Source organism: Notothenia rossii (genome assembly GCF_949606895.1).
Source record: "Notothenia rossii genome assembly, chromosome: 9".
Classification (NCBI taxonomy): Eukaryota; Metazoa; Chordata; class Actinopteri; order Perciformes; family Nototheniidae; genus Notothenia; species Notothenia rossii.
Window position 1 is genome coordinate 25,657,399 of NC_136907.1, and position 12,223 is coordinate 25,669,621.

The following is a 12,223-nucleotide window of genomic DNA, read 5'->3' on the forward strand; positions in this document are numbered from 1 at the left end:
TCCAACGGATTTACCACCTCACTTTCTTTCAAGGGGTCCAGATTCAGTCCGATTGATATGCCCTAATTCAAAAACTGGAACTGAGAAGGCCACTTGCTAATGAGTTGATATCATTCATTCTGATATTCTGGCAGCCGGATGAATGGCTTGTATGATTGGCGTAGTCAAGAAATAGTAAAGTAATAACAAATGCATGACCCTTTTAGATTGCAGCTGGATCTTCACTCCAAGCATTTCCTTTCACTCTGATTTGAAGTATGTGTTGCTATATGTTATGGTTTGCTCTACCTTTTAACCTCAGAGGCACCCCAGTTTGTGGTGAGACCCCGGGACCAGATTGTAGCGCAGGGACGAACCGCTACCTTTCCTTGCGAGACCAGGGGCAAACCTCAGCCCACTGTCTTCTGGCAACGAGAGGGTAGCCAGGTGAGGATGCTGAATTTGACAAATTTGACTGGAGAGCTTACGGACACAAATTCTGCAGCAGCAACCAGTTTAAAGAAGCGAATATATCAAAAAATGACTAAAAGGATCCTATCAGGGAACAGCGAAATATGGTTATATTCCATATACAGATAATGAAGTGGTCATTTATCACCAATCCACACCAGTCTGACCGACAAATTCACTTAGCAAGTAACAATGTCATGTAAAGCATTAGAGTCATTACACATAATGAAAGCAGGCTAATGTCCTTTCCTGCCCATCAGCTTGTCTGCTTGGGGTGCAGAAACGGACAACGCTGATGCCTCAATTTCATGACTGTGGCTGCAGGTTATTAAAGCAGCATTATGACTCTGAGGGTAAACTGCCATTCAGACCTAAAAGGAAAGAGACATTGACCCGCTTTTCTAGCTGAAATGCGTATTGTCATACTGATATTCTGTACAAACTGTGAAGTCCACTGAGACAAATGTAACATTTGTGATATTGGGCTATATAAATAAACATTGATTGATTGATTGATTGATTATTGTTGTAAAAGTTAAGAAAATTAAAAACATTTCTTTAAAGTCATTTCTACAAGGTAAATATGAAAGTGAAAATATGCATTCCCCACTAATCAAATGTTAAGGCAATCAACACTAGATATTGTTTCATGATTCTTTAGAGTGCTTTATGACCTCATTTATAAGCAAAAATGTTGTTCAACCTTAACCCTAACCCTAACCCTGCCCTTAATTTTGGAAGTGAACTAAAACAAATGTTTCTGATGCAGCCCGTATTTAATTGGAAGACCCAAAGCATTAACCAAGGATGTTTGTTCTAATACCTTTTTTAAATGTGTAACGCCATACTAATCATCCGTACGCTCCACTCCATATTACTCAGTTACGGATTTCTCTGTGCTTGATGTATTCCGTTTTAACATTCCTCACCACAACATTTCTGACCAATGGAAAATACTTCTGGAGCCCAAGTATCTAATACACCATTCAGCAATAGTATTGTTTGCATTCAGCTTGTATTCGTGCTCTGTGAAACCAAGCCAGAATAAATAGTAAAATGGGCTATTCATTTTACTCTGACTAGCCAAAGGTGTGAGGAAGATATAAAGATATTAATAGGTGTCATCTGCTAAAAGATGTGTTATGTTTATTAGGGTCAAATGTTGTTAAAGAAAAAGGGTCTGAAAAGATCCACTTTAAATAAGACAAAGATGATTTCATCATAGCTAATGGCAACGATAGTGTTTAAACCAGAGGAAGAATGGTTCTAGAACAATGTTCATATTCAGATGGAAAATATGCATGCCACTAAGAAAGACAATTGATGTTCATGGATTTTATACCTTCGGATCACCAAGCAAGTATGCAATCCCATTTTATTGACTTGGTTTGCCATTTCCTTTCCCTGTAGGGTCTTCTGTTTCCCAACGAGCCAACTCAGGGAGAAAGCAGGGTTTCTGTGTCCATGACTGGAGAGCTGACCATTTCATCTGTGCAACGCTCAGACGCAGGGTATTATATCTGCCAGGCCCTCACTGTAGCAGGCAGCATCATGGCCAAGGCTCAGCTTGAGGTAGCAGACGGTAAGGCTGGGCACACACACACACACACACACACACACACACACACACACACACACACACACACACACACACACACACACACACACACACACACAAACACACACACACTAGACTAGAGCTACCTTTTCTTTGGTGACAGTATCCGATGTAGCAGCAACAACATGTGCCAATAAGAATTATGTCTAAACATTTTAAATATAAATTATTTTGTTATTCCTTGTTACGTTAATGACTGTATGCATCGAGAAAGCACATGTGCTGCATTAGTGGATACAAAATAATATTGCATGGCTCAATACACAGGTAATTTTACCATAATTTAATCATTACTTTTCCCCACATGGTGTCATCTAGAGGGGCTTTTCATTATAGGTTGTAGAACACCACTGCATTCTGCAATGATTTCTAAAGTATAGAAGTATAAACTTGCAATGGCAGCAGTTTGTAATAAAAAATGCTCTAAATAGCCAATGTCATGTTGTTATGATGACTTTATTCATAGTTTAGGCTGAGCAAAACCTGTCATATATTTTACCTAGCTAACCAATTCATTGATTTGTTTTAGAAATGTTGACTGGGTAGAGTGCTAACACACATTTTAATGTAATGGCTGTGTCAATTGTATTATATATGTGTATTTGATGCCTCTTTATTGTGATGCATGCTGGGCTTAAGATTATATAAAAACACATATTAGCCGTCAGCATTTTCCACTAAATAAATCTGAGGTTGTTTTTTTGCCCACACTCAGATAAGCAATGATGCATCTATATGTTCTAAAAGCCGGTCACCCATCATTTGTAACATTAACACCTCGCTTTGGAAGATATAAATGGTCTAAAAAGACTGAAACTGTCTAAAATAAAACTGTCCTCTTGATGGAGAGACACTTAACTTTTTTTTCTTCCTTTTTGACAAAGCATTAATGTCAGCATTAAGTGCTGTGTCGCTGCCAGCTGGGAGCTGTTTATGCCCTTCTCTCCATTTGTGTCTTGGCTTTTTCTCCCACACATTATTAAATTAACATCTGTTGAAGTGTTTTTTGGAGAGGAAATGACTGCTGTTCTGTCACTCAGAGGAGATGGATCAATATCAAAACGTTTGGTGCTGAGCACGAGGGAACTGAGATGCAGGTGATTGATGGCTGTAAACGGAGAAGTGCCGCCATACCAAATGGAGTTCTGGAAGCTTTACTTGATGTTTCCATTGTGCCGTTATGCTCACACAGCACTGCAAACACTATAGCTTGCAAGCTGCTTGAGGATTGAAATCAAGGCCTTGTATTTAGGTATGTGTTGCTCAAAGTTGTTTGGACCCTGAGCACAGTGATGGACCATTAAGAGGCAACAGAAGAGGTTTGAAAATGTTTGATAGATATGAAATGGGTCATCTTAGAAATCCAGCTGGGACTCCAGGCTGACCATGGCTGCTTCTCTACACGTTTATGAGCAAGCTATGCTCTTATCAAAGCGGTATTCCGAGCATACAGGTTGTACATCTTTGATAAGATGGATTTTGTGTGTAGTATTGCTGTCTGACCCATTCCTACGGACACTTAGGATGTCTCGAGGTGTATGTAGCTAACGGTGTTATGCTTGATCAAAGCATACAGACAAGGACCTCGAGAATTACCTCTCAACTCTAGTCTTGAACAGTGGAGGTTGTAGAAGTTTGATTTGATACACTGATCATGTTTTAGTAATCATCCTAAACTCAGCATACATACGACCATAGGTTATATAAAAGAAGTGGGTGTAGGGTATAGTTGACGTGATATCACCCATTGGTTAGTGGAGACAACTCTCATTTGGCATTTTGGACGTCACCTTATTGGTTTTACCTGTCATAGACACGGACACCCAAGCCGGAAGAAAAGAAGACCTGAAACTAGTAATCGGGGCCAATCAGATTTTTCTTTTTTTACACAGTGGAGTTGGCCCCTGCTGGTCTCTAAAAAGAGTGCAGGTGTAAGGTCCTTCTCGCATTGGCTTCACTTTTTAGATCTGGAGGTTGGTGCCAAAACCAGTTGATTTACCAGGCACACAATGTATCTACATACCTGATTTAAAGGGGCCCATGCTTATTTTCAGGTTCATATTCGTATTTTCATGCTTTTATGTTCAAAAAGTGCTTTATTTTTATATTGGTTAGCTGGCCAGCCCCGTTGTGATTGGTTAACCGCTATGAGAGGTCCCGCTCCTTTGTCTATCACGTACAATGTGTTGGAGTGCTGGCCAATAGAAGCGTGTGATACAGAGTGTTACAACTTGATGTCATTATCTTACGGAAGAAACAATAGATTTCAATTGAGGCGTGCCAGGCAGGGGGTGAGATTTAAGACTTTGCAGACCATTTACATGCACAAAAACCTATATTACTATGAGATAGAGAAAAACCCAAAAAGCATAATAGGGCCCCTTTAAATCAATTCTGTTTATTTCATAGACGAGCAGCCTCTGGTAGTCATAAGTGATACACAATCTCAAACAGCAACATTTTGTTATTAGTTTTGTCACCAAAGCCTTGGAGTGTATGATTGCCTTTCTTACAGGACTACAGCTAAATTAAGAACAGCAATATGTTGTTGTTGTTGTTGGCTCTCTTATCGCTTGGGGAACATCATATAGCTTGCACGGTAGATGTAATGTTATGTTTTTCTAAAAATGCAATACTAGACAATCTGTCTGAAGCTCTTACAAAGGCTAATTTTATGCTCAACTAAATTTCTTCAAGAACAACTTCACACAAAATTAGAAAAGCATACATGTCATGCGTGGGGCAATCTCACTGACCAGTTAAATAAAAACAACATGGATCAAGGACAACATGTACAGTAGATGATTGCTGCATTAATGCAAACCATTTAACCTCATCCACCACTTGAACATCGCACGTGTTTCTGCTTACTAGTCTAACCACTTTTAGTTTTGCTTCAATTCTGCTTGAGTTGCCGTATTCCTCCTTGTGCTGAAGGAGGTGTGATGAAAGATAAGGCAGGGGGATTTTGCTGTAAACACTTGTACACATGGAGACAGACCTGATAACAGTGGAGAGCAGCAGTGAGGAAATTGGAAGCAGGGGGTAGTTACAAGTTGGAGAGAGCTTCTACACTCCAGAAATTACTGTTGCAGAGTGCAGCGGCTGTTTTCTGGATGATATAACATGCTTTAAAAAGCTTTAAAAGAGATCCATTGTTGTTCTGCTTGGCATGCTATGACTTTAGTTGTGTTTATGTGTGTTGCGAGGGGAGGAGGTACAGCCATGAGTCAGAGTTGGAAGAGAGAGCAAAGGCACGAATGTGTTGAGGGGGGTTATAAAGAAGGTATGGTAATTAGCACCACGGGTGAAGCATCGTTAATCCTCACCTAGTAATTAAAGCTCAAAGGTGTGATGCAGTGCCATGAGCACACTGCCTAACTGTGGAAAAAGCCTCACAAAACAGTCACTTCCTCTCACAACAAATCCATCAGATTGAACCTGAACATCTTGCAGGGCCTGCAGTCACTAATGCAATTACCACAATCACAAATTAACACCTAGTGATAAGGTCATGTTATTTTTTCTTCCCAACAAATCAGGCACGATCTAACTCTTCATTTTATAGTCATTGCCACATGCCAAGATCGTGACATCGAAATTGCAGTGCTAAACATGTGTGTTTGAGGGAAAATAACACCTGTCCCCTGATTATTGTCCTTAGCCCTGAAGGACCGCCCACCACCCATCATCCGACAAGGCCCATCCAACCAAACGCAGGCGGTGGGGGGTGTTTCCCTCCTGAGGTGTCGGGCCTCAGGGGACCCCGAGCCCACAGTCACCTGGAGAAAGAATGGCGCTAGTCTGCTTGGGAAGGACCCCAGATTTTCTCTGCTGGAGCATGGGAGCCTTCAGATCCAGAATACCAGGGTAGGTAACAATGCATTACAAAGAGATGCATCTACATGGAGTTAGCGTGTAGCATTTTAAAATTAGCATTATGTGGAACAATGGCCTGCCTGTAATACTGTAGAAATAATGTATGTTCTTGGAAGGTGACAAACACCTTTTTAACAGTTTATTCAGCTTATTTTTATCGGTTTAAATTTGCATTATTTTAACTGTACCTGAAATGTTACAAACAATTATACCAAAAAAGTTGCACTCCCAATTGTTCGAGTGAGGATTCATTAATATAAAGATTGAATTGTCAAAAGAAGCGTTTTACCAGATATGAAAATGTATTTATTTCCTTCCATATCAGTATACTTTCCTATTTATGTATGTCTTCAAATAATCAAACAGTCCACACATTTCCCCCCTCTTTTAAAAAACAGATTCTTAAGAAGAACTCAAAATACTCTGTCTGGGTTTCATTATTTTGAATATTTCACTGTCAATAAAAACACACATCAAAAGAATAAAAAAACTCAAAAGCAGGTGAGCGTTTGAAGATTTTGCATTTGTACATCACATCCTTCCATTGCATGTGAAGGACCAAAGATAAATGATGTCGTCTGCCAGCTGATGTCAACTGAATGTAATTCAAATGGACAAGCGCCTTCAGGTTACTTTTAAAAGATGAATAGCGCGTATTGATTTTCACAAGTTGTTAAACGCTGCTATTTAGTTGGAATCTCTGAGGCAGCAGTTACACTCAAGGACTCAAGGACAGGAGCGAGTGAGTGGAGTGTAAAGGGGGTAATATGAAGGAGGAAGTGTCCTGTCGCAGTGTCAAAGTGCTCTTCCTGTGTCACTCTCTCCTCTGCTCTCTTGAGAGATAGCACAGTTGTGAGTGGCTCCTAAGGCACTGGCAATAAAAAATGGATTGTCATATCTCTTATTCCCTGCGTCAGCACTGGTGATGATAATGTTGATGGCTCTGGGAATAAGGGTTGACTATTATTGAAGAAAATCAATTAAGAAAATGAATGTAGGCTCTTACTGGGATCTTTTTTTTCATTGGCCGGTGTTAAAGTTTCCTCATCCACTCTCCGGCTTTTCTCGAGCCAAATGCAGGCCAGTGGAGGTTAATGCATTTCTACTGTACTACTAGCTGTGAACCTCCTTCAAAAGCCCCGAGTGACGTAAGAGCTTGTAGAAACCATCGGGGATCAGACTTTCAAAGACTATTGGATTCACTTGAGCACAGCAACTGTGCACAGTCTGAAAACAGTACCTTTAGAGAAAATCTTTATTCTGGAAAAATCTTTATATGCATGTCTTTTTTTTTTTAAATGTTAAACTGTTAAATGTATCGTGGTGTAGACAGACTTTGGGAGTAACGGTTTAAAAAAACAAGCTAACTGTATTCTCTTACAGTGACAGAAATAAGACATAATCAGATTACATTTTTTTTAAATGTGGGGGTTACTAGCAGGAATACAATGTTACAAAAAAACTAAAAAGAGCATATATAGTATTTGATGTAAAAATATCTGATTTGATTTCTTCTTTGTAAGCTGTGAATATATACGCTTACTTTCTGAATCTGCTTTATGGTTTTCATTTTCTAACTTATATGTTGAAACTGTAGTATGTGCTCATGTGTTTCATTGTTGGTGTTTGCCTAAATAGGATTAAATGTAAGGCAGTAAATGTCTTAGGGACATTGTTCTGTTGTCTTACAGTACATAATACACTTAAGTAAAAACATCATATTGATATTTATTTTCTCTTGTATTTATTTGCATTGCATGTTATACTGAGGTAATCCAGAAGTAAATGAAAGTAATCAGGTTACCTTCTATATGTATGCTCAGATTAGGGTACTGATTTCATGTTTACAGGTAACTAGTAATTGCAACGGAATACATTTGGTTTGCCCCTTATTGATAACATCATGATCTGTCTTCCATAGCTGTCTGATTTGGGGTTGTACACCTGTGTGGCCACCAGCTCCAGTGGAGAGACATCGTGGAGTGCAGACTTGGATGTCACAGGTCTGCTGCAGTAGAAATAATTAATATGAAAATGAACATTTATGCATACAAAGCAGTGCTTGATATGCTTTGCATTTGCAGGTACTGATTTTGTCTCTCTACTTTCCCTCCTCTGTCAGACTCCACTGACCTCTCAGACTTCATGTCTCACAACGCCACCGCCCTCCCAGGCCCACCCTCCAAGCCACAGGTCACCGATGTTACCAAGAGCAGTATCTCGTTGTCATGGGAACCGGGGCCAGAGGCGGGCTCCCCACTGTCCTCCTATGTCATCGAGGCCTTCGGGTACGTCTGTGACCTATGGCCTGCGGCTACATTTAGTGACCCCAAATGTTGTTGTGGGAGCAGTCAATCAAGTCAGGGTTTTTCATTCTGGATATTCACCATGGCTCACATTTCATTTTAAAAGATAAATGTTTTTGCTTGTACATGTAAATGCTAACCATTGGCATATAGAAGCACACTTTGCAAACTGGTAAGGAAGTAAAACAAATAGTGCCGTTTTCCAAATAGTTTACTGAATGAACGGTAAGGACTACATAGACAAAGCGTGTGTCACAAGGGTTACCCTTATTAATGTTTTACATTTAGATTTTATGAGAGAGAATGGCAAGTCATTACTGTACAGTAGATGTGATAATGTGATGTTGCCTTAATCTATAGGAGCACAACCTACCAGTGTGACCCCGAAATAAACGGTCTAGATCTATAGTAATGAAGAGATTCATCCTAATCAATAACAACTGATGGCAATATATTATAGACAAAAAACACACTGGTCAATCCTGAGAGTTTGGTCTATTTTCTAGTGGGAATGCTTTTTTTTCATATGTAAGTTATCAAATGCAAAAGTTTCATGTTTATACACTAGTTATGTCTAACTACATATGTTGATCTATTCAGCTGCAGTGTATGACATTGGACAATACATATACATACAATACATAATGTACGTACTTTGAGTCAGAAATCTCACATTAAATACACCACATAGTCCAGTTTCACATCTATTTGCCAAATATTTGTACTTAATAAGTGTTGGTTCATATATATTCATACAATTGTTATTATATATCTATGTACAGTATTTTCCGATGTATGGAGTGATCCAAAGGCTTGCTTTATCAAATGTTTATATTTCTGTTTTAGAATCTTATGCAAATTAGCACAAAGCTTGTCATAGAACACAACATATGTTCATGCTGGTAATCCACTGCTGGGATGTCATGCTGTTAACCTTATTCATCTGTACTGTCTCCCTTTAACTCTTTGCAGTCAGTCAGTGAGTAACAGCTGGCAGACAGTGGCAGACCATGTGAAGACCACCGAGTTCACAGTGAAGGACCTCCGACCCAACACCGTCTACCTGTTCATCATCAGGGCAGTCAACGCTCAAGGGCTCGGGGACCCCAGCCCCATGTCTGAGCCTGTCAGGACTCAAGGTACAGAAATGAGAATGGAGTGTGCTGAATCCTCAGCGATAAGAATCACTATTCCTCTTCACATGCCTGCATTTCTTTCTCTCTCCCAGACATCAGTCCCACGGCACAGGGAGTGGACCACCGTCGCGTGCAGAAGGAGTTAGGAGACGTGGTGGTCAGCATGCATAACCCTGTGGTCCTTAGTTCCACTTCAGTGCAGGTCACATGGACCGTGAGTACTAACTTATTTTTAAATGAACCTTTTTTATTTATTTTTTTTTACCGTCAGAGCAGCAAAACAAATCTTGCCTAAGCTTGTTTGGGAACTTTGTAGTTGGCTTGTTGTGGATTAGTTGGCACACAGTGGGTAAACACGGAGGCATTGGATACAAATAGTCTGAGCAGCTGGTGCTCCATCAATCTAGAACGGTTTGAGTGGATGCAGGAATCAAGACTAATGTTTCTATTCAGGATGAATGCATCACCATTAGGTGCAACATGTGTCACTTCTCTGGAGGCACTTTGCAGTCAGCCCTTTATCTGGAAAATGTTATTCCTGTCTGTTGGCAAGGTGTTCCTGCAGTGTGCTGCTGGAGGTTAATGACACACCTCGGATGGGCTTACGCTAGGCTGCTATTTCATGCTTGTCTGTACGACAACCACGTCCTGTACTGCTGCTCGCAGGCTGACACAGTGACAGGATAAACCTGCGACTGAGGTCGATAGGAATAGTTGCGTGGACAATTGTTGGACTAGGATCCATTTAAGTGAAACATAGTCATCCATTACCCAATGTCAAGCAAAATGTGTCTGTATTAAAGTGGTTTGTGTTCACGGTTAGATTTGGTCTGAAGTCTTAGTTAGCTTTGTGTATTTCCTGTGGGAACAGTTGCAAAAATGTTCTGTTTGCCCATTTTGGAACTCACATCTTAGTAGAAATATATTGGACAATCTGTTCCTGGAAATGTTAGGTGACAAAGCAAAAATGCTTAAAAATGTTTCCCTCATATGCAGCAGTTGTTTCCATTTCCTTCATTCCAGACTTTATCTTGATGAGTTATAGTTTCTAAGACATAGGAACACAGGCGGATGTCATTTATTATGATTAGGGCCTCAACATTATGTCAAGCAACATAGGTTGTTTTCTTACATGAACTATTTCCGTAGAATCGGGACATCTCATTGACTGGAATTTCATTTTCACACAACATATTGTCTGTGTTACAATAGTTTTCACTTGGACATACTCCATACCATGTTTGGTTTTGACACAATTATGACATGAAACAAATTACACCGCAGTATAATAGCCTGTTTGTCTGGTTCAAGCTGAGCAGGGTGACCAAAACATAGGACACAACAATTATTGGAATGGAATTCTTCCATTTATGACAAACAAGGATCTGACAAACCAGAGAAATCCAGAACTTAAATACATGCAGAACTAATCACAAAGACAAGACACAGCTGGGCCGGAAAAACACAAGGGCACCAGGTGAACAGAATCAGGAAATCAAACAGGAGGGAAAACACAGAGACAGGAAGTAAAAGCAGACATAACAGGGCCCGAACACTTTCAATATTAAACAGGGAACAGACAGATCGTGACACAGTTAGAATTCAGTTCATAAACAACCACCTTTCTTTAAATGTGTCTCAAGTTTGGTGTTGGCAAACACTGACAGAAGTTCCTGAATCTTGTCATCTCTTAGATATACATTTTGGTGACGGTCATTGTGTAAATTACCCCTTTTCTTCAATCTTCGTTAAATGTTTTTCTTTAGAAGCCCATTTGCTTGAATAACATTAGATTTGTTGTAGGGAGCTGGCAGGGTAAAGTCTGTTTAATACCAGAATGATTTGGATATTTGCACACTGATAATTCCAGGGAGCTTTGTTGTGCATTTATTCAAGTGGCTATAGAGCAACAAAAGCATGAGTGGCACTACATCCGGTGTTTATAAGGCTTTTTAAAATCCCAAATAATTTGGTTAATGAAATGTGGACTGAGGATAAGGAGGAGAGAGACAGAGAAGGAGAACGAGGGAGAGCAGAAAGATATCCTAATATAATTTGACTGGTCTGATGATAAAAAGCTGCTTTATATCACTTGTGAAACGCTTCCTTGCTTCTGCCCTTGTTAACAATCCATTACTATGATTCCTATGTGCCACATATTTTACTCTTCCCCTGAAATGCACCGGCAGAAAAAGAAAATATCAAGTCCATATTCTGCTGAAGGTCTTGCTGGAAAATGGACTACAACTTTCTTCATGTAGTTGCTTGCTCCTTTGCAACTAATAAAACTGTATTAATTTAGCGCAGTGTAACTGACAACGGGAACACAAACTGAATGCTGATACCCGGTTTCAGCTGCAGTTTAAAAACGGGGCCAAAACATATGCAAATGAAGAAACATCTTCACTAGCTTGACAACAAAAAACATTCCCTAACTGGACCAAACAGGGTTTACTAAAAGTGGCGCCTACAAAAAACGCTGCAAGAAGCTCAAAACACAACGGGAACGGTGACACTAAAAAGTGTTGGATTATAAAGTTGGCCAAATGTCACTGTGACTGGAAACGTACCTAAAATGTATGTTGAATTGGGTTAATTTAACAATGTGATTATATGATTCCCTCAGATATTATTGCAGATTTTCTATAACCTAGCTCGTTTATGCAGCGCTTTTAGTAAACCCTACGCATCTTTCGTCAAGTTGGTGAAGATGTTTCTTCATTTATGTGTGTTTTTGCACATGTGTTTTTATATTGGCATCGTTTTTTAAACTGTTCCTCCTATTAGAAGCGTTAGCACCTGTCGGCAACCATAGAAGTACGCCACCTCCCACA

General features: G+C 39.8%; 1 protein-coding gene across 2 annotated transcripts in view; it reads left to right on the forward strand.

Annotated features, from left to right (window-relative positions):
• LOC307019159 (roundabout homolog 2-like) overlaps positions 1 to 12,223 on the forward strand; it is a 100,412-nt gene that overhangs the window by 63,377 nt on the left and 24,812 nt on the right. For both annotated transcript variants that reach the window (XM_079649809.1, XM_079649810.1), the window contains 7 exons: positions 302 to 426; positions 1,861 to 2,032; positions 5,733 to 5,938; positions 7,869 to 7,950; positions 8,070 to 8,235; positions 9,226 to 9,392; positions 9,482 to 9,603. In XM_079649809.1, coding sequence (XP_079505935.1) covers positions 302 to 426; positions 1,861 to 2,032; positions 5,733 to 5,938; positions 7,869 to 7,950; positions 8,070 to 8,235; positions 9,226 to 9,392; positions 9,482 to 9,603 — 1,040 coding nt within the window. The remainder of the gene's footprint in view (positions 1 to 301; positions 427 to 1,860; positions 2,033 to 5,732; positions 5,939 to 7,868; positions 7,951 to 8,069; positions 8,236 to 9,225; positions 9,393 to 9,481; positions 9,604 to 12,223) is intronic.